The sequence below is a fragment of the Zosterops lateralis genome, assembly GCF_965231275.1.
Source record: "Zosterops lateralis genome assembly, chromosome: 25".
NCBI classification, from domain to species: domain Eukaryota; kingdom Metazoa; phylum Chordata; class Aves; order Passeriformes; family Zosteropidae; genus Zosterops; species Zosterops lateralis.
Window position 1 is genome coordinate 6,562,025 of NC_139785.1, and position 13,486 is coordinate 6,575,510.

The following is a 13,486-nucleotide window of genomic DNA, read 5'->3' on the forward strand; positions in this document are numbered from 1 at the left end:
TGGGCATGGGCAGCACGGGGGGTCTCACCTGGGGAGCCCAGGAGGTTTCACCTGGCCAGAACAGGGTGTTTCACCTGCCTGACACAGGGTGTTTCACTTGGGCAGCACAGGTTTCATCTGACCAGAACAGGATGTTTCACCTGGACAGCACAGGACACCTGGAAAGCACAGGGTGTTTCACCTGGCCGGCACAGGAGGTGTCACCTGGCCAGAACAGGATGCTGCCTCACCTGCCTGGCACAAGATGCTTCACCTCTGCAGCCCAGACCCGCAATACTTTCACCTTTGCCATTCAGAGCAGGGCTGAGCCCTGGAAAACTTCAGGCAGAAGAGCAAGGCAGAGAGAAAGAGGGGAAAAACCCAAATCTGGCCTCTCTACCCAGGATTAGTGCCTGGGGCTGACTGGAAATGGTCCCTCATTTCCAAAGAGAAATGTCAGAGATATAACTAATTTTAGATACTCAAGGCTGAGCTCAGGAGCCTGAACATGGGTGCTCCAGGACCTCTTTATTCAGAGGGTGGGCAGGGCTGGCACAGGGTGCCCAGAGCAGCTGGGGCTGCCCCTGGATCCCTGGAGTGTCCCAGGCCAGGCTGGACAGGGCTTGGAGCAGCCTGGGGCAGTGGGAGGTGTCCCTGCCCATGGCAAAGGGTGGAACCAACTTTAAGGTCCCTCCCAAGTCAAACCTTCCTATGACTCTTTTATTTCTGTGATTCTCTTGCTGCTGAAGGATCTTGGGGGTCTCCAATAAATCCCCCATTATTTCATCTGCCAGCCCTATTCAAACACTGCTCAGGCACACCCAGCTCCTTTAATTTGGATGTTTCTTCCCAACCTACACATCAGCCTTTTGCTGCCATCTGCTCCAGCCAGCCCCAAATCCCCAACCAGCAGCAGGTTTGATGGAGGAGGAGGAGAGCCAAGGGCTGAGAGCTTCCAACAGCTTTTCCCAGCTCTGGTAAGGTGAGCACAGCTGGTTCCTGTCAAATCCACTCTCTGGGGTATTTTTAGTCAAAGCCCAGAACACGAGAGGCCAGATCCTGAGCAGGGCTGATTTACACCCCCCAGGGCCAGCCCGTGCTGAACCAGAGCTAAAAAAGGACCCAGAGAACAAACTGAAATCGCTGCCTCTGATCTCCCTACGCCGCCGATTGCTCAACGTCTTTCCTGACAAGCCACGAGCGTAACAGGATCATTCGAGTTCACTAATTTCCCAAACCCGGCTAAAAACAGCTGCTGGGATTGTGCAAGAGCTCCTGGAGAAATTTCCATTGGCAGAGTCACCCACAGCCCGGGCCCAGAGAGCAAATCCCGGGGGAAGGGGAACGTGGAAGGGCCCTGGCACACGGCCCCAGATGTTTGTTGTGTTGTAGTTTGGAGAGCACTTTGCTGTGAAAAGGCTCAACTACTGCAGGCCTGCCCTGATTGCTGCCCGGAGTCACTGGGAGCTGGGATCCGCCGCTTTCATTTGCTGGGACAGCTCTGTTTCAAAGCTTTTTCTATTTTATTTTAGTTTTTTTTGAGGATTTCACACTCCGATCCTTCCCTGAGTCCTGCTATGCCGCTCTGTGTGTGTGTGTACATTAACTGGCATAACCAACTCCTGCAGCTCAGGACTCATTCAGAAAAGGAATTCAGACCTGACAGAGACGTGATTTGTGTCAGTCCATGGCAAATTCACTCAAGTTCCACCGAGCTGGAACAATCATCACGCCCTGCACTTACTCAGGAGGAACTGAAATGAGTTTGGGCAGCTCCACTCCTCAGCCAGCCACCCCCTCGCTGACAGGGCAGGGAGGAGAAACTGCTGTGGAACCCCAAAATTTCCTCCTGAAGGCCCCACAGAAGGCGCCTGTCTGCAAAACCCTCACCCTGAGGTGATGCTGAAGGGCTTGACTTTGTGTCAGACTAACCCTGTAAGACAGAGCAAGGTAAAGAGGGACATAAATATAAATTAACCAGGCTCTGTTATATTATATATATATTTATTATAAAAATTTATATATTTATTATAAATATATATAATATATATTATAAATATATATTTATTATTAATATTGTAATATAATATATATTTTATATTATAAATATATAATTATATATATATTATAAAAATCTAATTATATATTTATAAATATATATATTTATTATATAAATTAACCAGGCTCTATTATATGAGCTATCTCTATCTATATCTATAATATAAAATTATATATTGATATATATAATATCTATATAATATATTTTATATGATATATATTATAAAATATATTTTGTAATAATATATAATATTAATACATAATTATATATTATGAATATATAATTATATCTTTATAAGAATATATATTTATAATTTTTTTATTATATAAATTAACCAGGCTCTGCTTTATATTCAGGCTTTCCCCCAGCCCTGGGAGGATTTGTGTGAACTGCAGCACTGGTGTGAACACAGCCCTCAATTCTGTTACCAGCAGCACCCAAAGCTGTCTCTTCCCTCCCCTGAAACCATTTTTAGTTTTTCCACTGAGACCAGGCTCGAGGTACAGTTGCAAAAGCCTTCCTGAGCCATTGCACTGTGAGAGTGATGAAATCACCTGTGTTAAAGAAAAGGTCAAGAAAAGGGAAAGACGCTGCTGAAAAACAAGCCCAAAAAGAGAAGTTTACCCAAAATTAACACCCCGCTGCCCTTCTGGCTCAGGTCACCTCTGGCAGAAGGAGAGGCAATAACACAAATAACAACTTCTCTGTAATTACAGAGAGGAATAATTGGGAAAAGAGTGAGAAAGTTCAAATGAGCTGAGGTGCATTGCAGCCCTGGAGAGCAGCTCTGGCTTTGCTGGGAGGGCAGCTCATCTCAGCTCTCTGGATAAATGGGTTTATCTGCCCCACATCAAACCTGGCCCACAGCAACACGTCACTGTAACCAATTCTGGGCCTGGGGACACCTGAGTTCATTCAGGGGATGGCAGGGGGGTCACATCTCTTCCCCTTGCCTCAGGTTCCCCACCTGGAATCCGGGATAATGATCCCACTTGTGAGGGACTTTGAGCTCTGTGGATTGAATTTTTGCTTTGAGCAGAGGCAGAGCCTCATCCCCAGCCTGGCACCGCTGATGTGATCACAAAGCACTCAGATATTTGAGCCCCACGTGTTCCCAGCCTCAAAGCATTAATTGGGAAGGAATTTGGGCTCAGATCCTCCAAAGTGTTCAGGGGTTTAAATCCCACCCTCTCAGACAGGAATCATGGACCTGTAACTCTTTGGAGAGGATTTGGGGGGTCTTTAGCTCTGCTGCTGCCTCAGCCCCTGACATCTGCACCTATAGCAAAGCTCAGGAATTGGCTGCAGCAGAATATTTCAAACGAGCAGCCATCAAATCCCTGGGCATAATGGATAAAGACTTTGGATCTCAGAGTGCAAAACCCTTCAGAGTCTTGAACAGCAATTCCTGACAACTTGTGAAGAATTTGTGGGGCTGCTGAAAAATGGGTTTTCTGCAGGCACCCAGCAGTTTGTCCTCCCTGATAACATGAAACTCAGCTCAGTTTCACTCAGGTTTGACATCAAAGCCCTTTCTGCAGATGGTGTAAAAACAGGGAGGAGAGGAGAGGAGAGGAGAGGAGAGGAGAGGAGAGGAGAGGAGAGGAGAGGAGAGGAGAGGAGAGGAGAGGAGAGGAGAGGAGAGGAGAGGAGAGGAGAGGAGAGGAGAGGAGAGGAGAGGAGAGGAGAGGAGAGGAGAGGAGAGGAGAGGAGAGGAGAGGAGAGGAGAGGAGAGGAGAGGAGAGGAGAGGAGAGGAGAGGAGAGGAGAGGAGAGGAGAGGAGAGGAGAGGAGAGGAGAGGAGAGGGTTTCCTGGAGTTTTCCCTGGAGAGAAGGGCAGGGAGGGCTCAGAGCCACCAGGGAACCCAGAGAGGGCTGTGTTAGCAAGGTGAGAACAGCACTAACCCCATCCATCCATCCCCAGCTTTAGGCCCAGCTTTACCTCTGCTGGCACGGCCCATGCACATGTTGTCGGGGGTCACCACCTCCTGCTTGATGGAGAAATAATCCGTCTGCAGCGAGTCCTGCGGCGGCTCCCGCAGCAGCACCGAGGGATAGTCGCTCTCGTACTTGAGGGACAGCAGCTCCTCCGAGCTGATGGGGTGCAGGGTCTGGTAGGACTCGGTGATGAAGCTGGGCTCGGAGAACTCGGAGGGGGGCACGCACTGGGCGTGCTCGATGCCGTAACCTGGGGGCAGAACTGGAGTTAAACCTGTAATCTGGGGGCAAAACAGGAGTTAAACTCAGCCCAAAACCAGCCTCAAGGGACCAAAGAATCCTCCAACCCCACCCTGGGCAGTGCTGTGGGTAAAGGGTTCCAGGAGATACAGAGATGGGGGGTAAAAAATGCAGGGATTTAGCAAAATAAGACATCCCCAACCATCCGAAATGTGCATTGCACTAAACTCTTCCCAGGGGAGCTGCCAGAGCTGGAAAATCCTGGGGAGTGGAGTGTCAGCAAAAGCGGAACAGGGCAAAAAAAATGTTTCCTTGCTGATTGGGAAAGGTGAGTCCCCTCCACAGCCGCCTCTCCCCACTGCCAGAGCCTGGAATCCCAACCCACAGGATCACGGAATCCCAAATCATGGAATCCCAGAAGGTTTTGGATTGGAAGGGAACTTAAAGCTCATCTAATTCCATGGGCAGGGACACCTCCCACTATCCCAGGGGCTCCAAGCCCCATCCAGCCTGGCCTGGGACAATCCCAGGGATGCAGAGTCCACCACCTCTCTGGGCACCCTGTGCCAGGGCCTCCCCACCCTCACAGAGCAGGATTTCTCCCTCACACCTCATCTAAATCTCTCCTCTTCAGGTCAGTTGGGCTTTTTGCTGGTTCATGAAATATCCCCCAGATTTCCAATGCCCTTAAAGAACATCTCCAAAGCAATGGGAAGTGCAGGAGTGGGTGGAGACTCATCCCTTTCCTTGCTGGGCTCCTCCCTGACAATACAGAATTAAGCCTTTTCCCCCTCATTCTCTCCCTTTTTAAACAGTTTTTTTCACAATTCCCAATACTCAGGTGTGCTGAGTCTGCTGAGCTACAACTTCAAACAAACAGCGCTTGGAAAAAAAAAAAATCAAATTTTGGCCCACCAGGAAGCCACCAAAAAATTACAGAAAGCTTCCAAATCAACCCTAAACCCTTGGAAAAACAACATCACCCTTTGCATGGTGCAGCCATATTTCTGTGCAGAAAAAAGGGGCTTACAGACATGATAACGGTGCTAATTGGCACTGCTAATTGAGACTTACTAATGAAGTAGTCTGAGGTGTAGCGGGACTCGGGGTAGGTGGTGCTCACTCCGTTGGCTGGGAACGGTTTCACCTCCTCTGCAGAGAGGAAAGGAAGGAAATGTCACCAGAGTGAGGGCACACGGGGCTGTGACACACACACAGAGCCCTGAACTTCCCAAAAAATCTCCTCCTTGGGTTAAACTGGGACGTTCTGAGCAACAGAGATGAGTCCAGAGTTAAAATCCTACAGATCCTTAGGGAATTCCTGCTGCAGGTATGGCCGGGCTTGAACAAAACCAACACAACCCAAACAGCACCAACGTTCTCAGTGGGGGCTCCAGGAGGCTCTGAGCATCATTTCCTTGCTTGCCTCAGGCTTTGTCACCTGTCCTTCTCCTGGGGATGCTGAGCACATTTCTGTGTGTGAGCTCCTGCAGAACTCCCCACACAGGGACAGCTGTTTTCCTGGAAAAGCCCTGTTTTCAGAAGAGCAGTAGGTGTGTGTGAGGGAGTGAGGAACCCACCCCAAACCCAGCTCCTCTAACCCCAAATCTGTGAATTCCCAGCCTGTGCAGCACCTGGTGCAGGTAGAAAATTCCGTGTTCAAACTGCTGAGTCTCACTGTCCCTGGCCCCACCCCTGACACTGACTCCTCCATGGTCAAAATGCCAAATTTCAGCTTTCCATGGGCATAACTCACTGGGGAAGAGCACGGAGCACAGGAAACCATGGATTCCCTGCTTCCCATGGCTTTCCCCAAGTGCTTTTCTCCTCCTGGGCTGAGCTGAATTTGCTTTCCCATGTAACACCCACCCTGAGCAGTTTCTCCACGAACACCTGGCTCATCCCAGCCTGGAATTCCGGGCAGGGATAACTGGGGTGGGACATTTTCTTTCCTTTAGCCACAGCAATGCCCCAGCTCCGGGCTGGGATTGTTTCTGGAGGCTCTGGAGAGGCACGTTCGCCTTCGAGGAGCCTAAATTTGGCCCTTTCCCCTGGGGATTGCAGGCTGGAAAATATTCCCTGACAAAAGGAGGGGTTGTGCAAACACAGGGGACTAATGAGAAATGCTCTGTCCCTCCCTCCAGAGTGGCTGCCAAGGGCCAGGGGGTGACCACAGAGCAGGGGAGAACCTTTGGCTGTGCTCAGAGTCGAGTGCAGGGCACTGCTGACTGCTGGTAACCGAGGAGGTTATTTTAGGGAGAATTATGGAAAAATAAGCCTGAAAAATACCTAAATCCACGCAGGGAGAAGGTGCCCGTGTGCTGTTTTTAAACCCTGAGCAGGCTGTGAGTCACACAGAGGGGACAGAGGGGTCACAGCCTGTCCCAGCACGACCCAGGGCCACCAGCACAGGTAAAAGGCATTTTAGGGGTTTAAAAACCACTCCCAGCACCAACACCCCCAGTGATGATGGTGGGGAAGATGGAGAGACAAGGTGGAGGCCTGGCTGAGCCTGGAGACACCTAGATCTCTGCCCACACCACATCCAGGTGCAGAGGGGACCCCCAGCTCCTCCTGTGAGCAGAGACCTGGCAGGGACAGCTCTGCTCAGGGCTGGGGATGAGCCCCAGGAGTTACAGGGAACAGGAACCAGCCCTGGCTGGGGAGGGTGGTTGTTTCTTGGAAGGTCTTTGTTGCTCACTAAATACCTCGCTGGGAATGTGCTCAGAGCCCACCAGAGGAGCACGGGCCCTGCTTGTGCAAGAGTGGCAAAGCCACCAGTGAAACCCAACAGGGAACGGAGATTTCTTGGTTCCCAAGAGGGTGAAGACACAGAAATTCAGCTTTATTCATTTTCAGCCTTTCAGAGGAGGAGTTGCAGCAGCTTTTCAGATTCTTTGAAAAACTCCTCCCCATCCCAGGCCTTTGTCCCATCAACTCTGCAGTGTCTGAACGCCCACAAGTGTCAGTGCTGTCTGAAATTATGATTCCTGCTCTGCCACAGATTTACAGCATCGAGTCCAGCTCCCTGTGTGGGGAATCTGCAGGAAGGAGGTGCAAACCCAGCCCTGGTTGCCTCAGTCAGTACCTGCAGCACATCCCACCCTCTCCAGTGGGCACAGCCCCCCCAAAAAAATCACAGAATTATCAAATCCTGGGATGGGTTGGGTTGGAAAGGACCTTGAAGACCACCTATTCCCAGCCATGGGCAGGGACAGCAGGGAAGAAGAGCTGTGGGAAGGTGCAATGGAGAAACTGGGCTGACCACAAGGGTTGGCTTTGTTTGGTTAAACTCCTTGCTGTTGATACAAGCACTCCATGAATAAAAATATGCAAAAACAAAAGGGACAGACCAGACTTAGAGCCCAAGAGCAGGAAAACAGCCTGGCCTGGCCAGAGCCCGGGAAGGGCCCGTGTTTACCTTCAGCAAACCACAGGTAGCAGTAAAATTAGTAATGGGCAATTAACGTCCATTTGTCAATGGTTTCCTGGAAGGAATAACTGAGCTCCCCCTCCCCTTCCTGCCACCAGGGTCAGTAGGACAGCACGGGGGACATTCCAGGAAAGCTCTGCAGAGAAAGGAGCTGGGAGAAGAGTCCAGGTGTGCTGCAGCTCCTGCTGGTGGCTCAGGTAGAGGTGCTCAACCTAGAGACCATCACAGTGCTGGGATCCATCCCATCCAGACATGGAAAATTAACACCCTGAATCCAAGTGTGTGTTCCAGGCACTGGAATTTAATGCCCTTGGATGCCGTAATTCAGGGAATGGCACAGATGGCTTCTCCTCCCAGAAATGATGGTTTTGGGGACGTGAAACACTCTTTTTTTTTTTTTTTTTTTTTTTTTTTTTTGGGGATATGGAACAAAGCGAAACAGCTTCCAATTTGCCACTGGGAAATTCGGGCAGGATTTTGGCCGTATTCCTGTACCCAGTTCCAGTGGAGGAAATAGTAAAATTCACAACAGGAGCTGAACAGGCTGAGGAGAAGTGCTTTGGAAAATCCCACCATGGATTCCAGGCAGGCACAGAGTCCCTGCCCACTGGGGCTCCCTGCCAGGAACCAGCACAAACACTCCGACTCTTTGAGGCACTGCCAGGACCTGCCTTGCCCGCTGCTCTTGGGATGCCCATTTGCAATCCTGCTGAAAAGCTGGGCCTTTGGAAGATGTTTTTCCTGGGATTAAAGCTCAAGGTGAACATCTCTTGGTCTGTGGAAAGCCCCAAAACCAGGATGCCGGGAATTGTTCACCCGGGAGACTCCAGGACTCACCTTTCTGCAGGATCTCCAGGTGTTCCCAAAGGATGTCTCCCACAAAGTCAGGCGCCAGCTCCAGGAAACACTCCTTGCCCAGGGCACAGAGGGCAGCTCCGTTCATACAGAACTTCTGGAAATCCACCTCCTTCAGGCTGAACTCGTTGACCGCCCACATCACCCAGTCCCGCACGTGCGTCTCCGTCCACTGCTGGGGGTCTGCGGAGGGATCCGGCACTGAGCACCCCCGGGGAGTTTTCCCAGGAAAACAGGGCACAGCCAGTGCTCCTCCAGCTGCCCTGCACCAGCACAGCCTCATCCACGGAGATGGGCAGCTCATTGCCATCAGCAGGTGTGAGGAGCACCGTGCCTTAATGGCTCAGCCTTAATTAACGCGGACACATTTCATCCAAGGAACAAGCCTTGGGTTTGTTTGGGATTCCTAAAAGTCCCCTCACTTCTCTGACTCCCTTCTCCCACCCATTTCTCCAATTTTTTTGGTTTCTCCCTGTCACCAGCCTCTGGTAAAGGAGAGGCTGATTCTCTGTTTAGTGGAGATGACTTGTCCACATTTTTCCAAGAAGCTTCAAGGTGGTATTTGAAAGGCAACACCACCTGAGCAGAACCAGCAGGGCAGACAGGGAGAATTCTGGGCAGCCTGGAAAGGGGGACACAACCCCTGTGGGAGCTGTGGCTGCTCACAGGAAGCCAAGTCTTACCTTTGGGGATTCCCAGCCGCTGCTGCTCCTTGGCAAAGCCGCTGAAGGTGGCTTTCAGCGCCTGGGACATCATTTCTTTGCTGCTGGGCGTTAATAAAGGCACATCTGCACATTCCATGTCTGGAAGAAGAGGAGAAAAACACGGCCATGAGGACACAGGGCTGGGGAAGGTGTCAGGGAGGTGCACAGGGTGTCCCTGCACTCCTGGAATGTGTTACTGGGTGACGATATCAAGGCCTTTCCAGACATCAGCCTGCTCAGCTGCACCATCCCAGGTGTGTCTGGAGCCTGGGAAATGGCTCAGCAGCTCCAGGCACCGAGGAAGGCAAAGAGTCCCACACCGGGGTGAGCAATAAACAGGGAGAAAAGCATCCCTGGATGACCACTCTGTCAGCCCAGTCCAAAGAAAAGCGAGGAGAAAATTAAAGAATTCTAGAAAATTCTTCATCCCAGGAAATTCTTCCCTGTGAGGGTGGGCAGGCCCTGGCACAGGGTGCCCAGAGGAGCTGAGGCTGCCCCTTCCCTGGAAGGGTCCCAGGCCAGGATGGAACAACCTGAGATAGTGGAAAGGTGTCCCTGCCCAAGGCAGGAGGTGGAAGGGGACGGGCTTTAAGGTCCCTTCCATCCCAACCATCCCATGATTCTGTGACTCCATGAAAAAGGAGCTGACAGCAGGCTGGGACAGGATGGAGAAGAGCAGAATCCCCATTTGAGGGGAGGGGAAGGGAAACAAAGAGCTGGAAAATCCCACATTAGCCCAGAGTTACGTCAGGCACATCCACGGCACGGAGCGACGGGTGAGTCACGGCCAACGCCATCCCAGGGGACACGGGCCAAGCCAAGACTGGCTTTAGGCCTGGACTAAACCCTGACAAGGACCAAACCTCTGCCTTTCCTTTTATAATCCCTTTTTCCAATTGATTTGGAAGGATCTTTGCAGCCAAAGAGTCTCACAAATAAAAGCAATAATTTGAGGCAAAACGTCTCGATAGAGGTTTGGCTCTTTTTCCTGTTCTTTCAGTATTCCTGAAAAACATCTTTGATGGAGAACAAGCACCATCCCAAAAGCTGCACTTGGTCAGCAGAGATGGAAATCTCTGACAAGGAGGGTCAAGGACCAAAATTCTTCCTTTCCTTTTTTTAATCCCTTTTTCTAATTGATTTGGAAGGATCTTTGCAGCCAAAGAGTCTCACAAATAAAAGCAATAATTTAAGGAAAAATATCTGGATAGAGGTTTGGCTCTTTTTCCCGTTTTTTCAATATTCCTGAAAAACATCTTTGATGGAGAAGGAACGTCTGGAACAAGCACCATCCCAAAAGCTGCACTTGGTCAGCAGAGATGGAAATCTCCCACCTGAGGCTGGTTTAGCTCTGCGGCCTGGTGGAAATTTTCCATGAGAACTGAGTGGTAAAATGACACTCCGGGCAAAGTCTTTGGCGCTCTCAAGAATTTCTGGGCGCAGACATTGAAAAATCAAAGAATTCTGCGTCTTGTGGAAACTCAGCCACCGCCGTTTTCCATCGCTCTGAGTTCATTAAGGCCCTGATTTAATAAACCTTTACACCTGCAAAGTGCTGCTGAGGGCTTGTTCCAGGCAGTTTTGGGGTGTTCCTGACAATTCCCAGAGTCAGGGATGGAAGAGCCAGCCCAGCTCCTTCCCAGCCTGCCCCAGCCTGGAATTCCTGCTCCACTCAACTCCTCCCCAGCCAAACTCATGGGCATCATTTAAAGCTCAAACAACCCAACACTGGGGTTTTTTTCCAAGTGGGAATCTGGGGGTTGGGTCAGTAGAATTCCAGGGCAGTGGTGGAACCGTCACCCCTGGAAATATTTAAAAAATGTGTGGATGTGGCTCTTGGGGATATGAGCTGGTGGTGGCCTGGCAGTGCTGGGGGATGGATGATTGATGGATGATTCCATGATCTTGGAAGGCTTTTCCAACCCAAACAACCCTGTGATTCCGTGGATAAACCTCCACAGGCAGCTCTGCAGCACAGGGTGAGGGTGACAGCACTGCAGAGCAGCCCCAAATCATCCACTGGAGCCAAACAGAGCAACTTCTCTGTGCCCACTTCTGCCCCTTCCACCTCTCAGCCCCAGTTCAAAAATTCCCCCTTCCCTTTGCAAGTCCCCAGGGCTCTCAATAAACGATTTGCAGACTCTTGGCTCAGGTAGAACAGTGAAATTCCCAACATTGAGTCCCTCAGGACACAATTCCTGCCCTCAGCCCAGCACACAAATCCAGGATTGCCTCCCCAGTGGCAGGATCAGGACCTCTGAAAGCAAACCCCACATCCATCCAAAGGCAATTTGGCAAATTACACTTTGTTATTTACTGGATTTGGCCGGAGAGGGCACAGAAAATGAGCAGCCAACGCGGCTATCTCAGTTCCCCATCTGCTGCTTGAGATAACACCAGGAGAAAGTGGCCCAGTGCCCCTTTCCCTTCATCCTCAAGTTACATTTCAGTGCTCTGCCCTCCCTGCTCTGTGGCCACAGGGACCACCCAGGAATCTGCTCCCTCCTCCTGCCTCAGCAGCAGCTCCTGCCTGCCCTGGGAAGATGAGTCAGAGCCAGGCTGAGAAAACAGTTCTAACCCCAATTTTAACACTGAATCACCCACGAAAAAACCTGTGTGGAGGTGAGTTTCTCAGGCCAGGCACCAAGAGCGGGGTGGAAAATGGTATTTTTATCTCTGCAATAGCAAAAAAACCATCCCTGGTCCTGCTGTTTGGTCGTGCAGGATCCACGGGGTCAGATCCTGCTTTGCCCAAACCCAGAGAATCAATTTTTCAGTAGCAGGAGGATAAGATTTCGGTTTGGGAAGGTGAATGCTGAGCTCTGCACAAACAACCTGTCAAACACAGGGGAGACTTAAAAGTGATTCCCAGGGAGAGGTCACGGGGGAGCAAACAGTCTGTTCCCAAATAAAAAAAAAAAAAAAAAAAAAAAAAAAAGGCAGAGGACGGTTTCTATTTAAACACCCAAAATCAACCCAAATGTGCATTTCAAGGCTTCTGCAAAATCTGTTGTGCTCGGCACATTCAGGACTGAAACATCATCTGCCTTTTTCTTTTTTTCCTTTTTTTTTTTTTTTTTTTTTAGCCACTTGTTCAAATTTCTGCTGAGGACAAAGTAGCCCCAAAAGCCCTGAGCCTGCAGGAGCCTTGGTTGGGTCAGCAGAATCCCAGAGCTGGGGGAACTCACCCAGGGAAAGCCAAACGTGTGTGTGAAGCTCTGCAGACACATTTGGGGACAAGGCTTGGCGGGGTGGATTGAGGAAGGTGGGGTGGATGGACAGTTTTTACCCTAAATTCTGCCTCTTCTGCTTTTGGAGGTGCTGAATTTATTTAAATAATTTATTTATTTAATAAATTAAATAAAAAAATAAAATAATTTATTTATTTTATTTATTTATTTGAAAACTGGGTGGTTCATGTGCAGGGCCAGGAGTGTGACCTAGGTGAATCCTTTCCAACCTGGAATCTCCTACAACTCTCTGAACTTTGCTGGGTGCAGGGAAATAAATTCCTTCTCATGGAGGCAACCCCAGCCCTGGCAATGTCCTCCAGCCCTTCACCTCCAGCCTGGGGTGCCTAAAGGTCAGAATTGAGCAGAAATTTAGGAACAAAAGCAACAAGCCCGGTTTAACCGCCCCCGGTATCACCTTTCAGCGCCATCTGAAACCCTTTGGGGAGATTTTAATCAAACTTTGCACCAGTGAAACCTCTGCCCACAGAGCACAGGGCTGTGTGCAGGGAGCCAGCTCCAGCCCAGCTGTTCCACCCAAACCCAGCTCAGCAATGCCAGGGCTTTAATCCCGGCAGCAGGGGCCGGGCTGGGATTTCTGGCTGGTTTTATGAGCCCATCAAAGCCCCCCTGACACGGCTGCCACGTGCACTCGGCTGCTGGGATGCCCCATCCTCGTCCTGAGCCTTTGATTTCCCTCCTGGGAGAGCAGGCAGGGAGTGATGGTTGGACTCTTAAACGGTGCCAGGAGTTGCAGCTGCCCTGGAGGATTCTGTCAGCAGCATCTGCAGAGCAGAGATGTGCAGGGTTTGCCTCGCACGGGGATGGATTTTATCTGGATTTTGTCTGGATGTGTCTTTCCAAGGCAAAGAGGGATCTGGGGGCTCCATGGATTCTCCAAACTGGGCCCTTTCAGCTCCCTGACATCCCTGGGGATGGAACTTCAGAGACACAAGAGGATAAAACACCCTGACATTGCCCTGGGTGGGTTCTGTGCTAAGGGGGACCTGCCCAGACCCCCCAGCCAGGGGCACATGGAGCCTGAGAGA

At 50.6% G+C, this 13,486-nt stretch overlaps 1 protein-coding gene across 2 annotated transcripts in view; it reads right to left on the minus strand.

Moving 5' to 3' along the window:
* ETS1 (ETS proto-oncogene 1, transcription factor) overlaps positions 1 to 13,486 on the minus strand; it is an 83,173-nt gene that overhangs the window by 14,898 nt on the left and 54,789 nt on the right. For both annotated transcript variants that reach the window (XM_083877998.1, XM_083877999.1), the window contains 4 exons: positions 9,187 to 9,306; positions 8,486 to 8,686; positions 5,290 to 5,367; positions 3,980 to 4,225 (listed from right to left, as the gene is read on the minus strand). In XM_083877998.1, the coding sequence (XP_083734124.1) occupies positions 3,980 to 4,225; positions 5,290 to 5,367; positions 8,486 to 8,686; positions 9,187 to 9,306 (645 nt within the window). The remainder of the gene's footprint in view (positions 1 to 3,979; positions 4,226 to 5,289; positions 5,368 to 8,485; positions 8,687 to 9,186; positions 9,307 to 13,486) is intronic.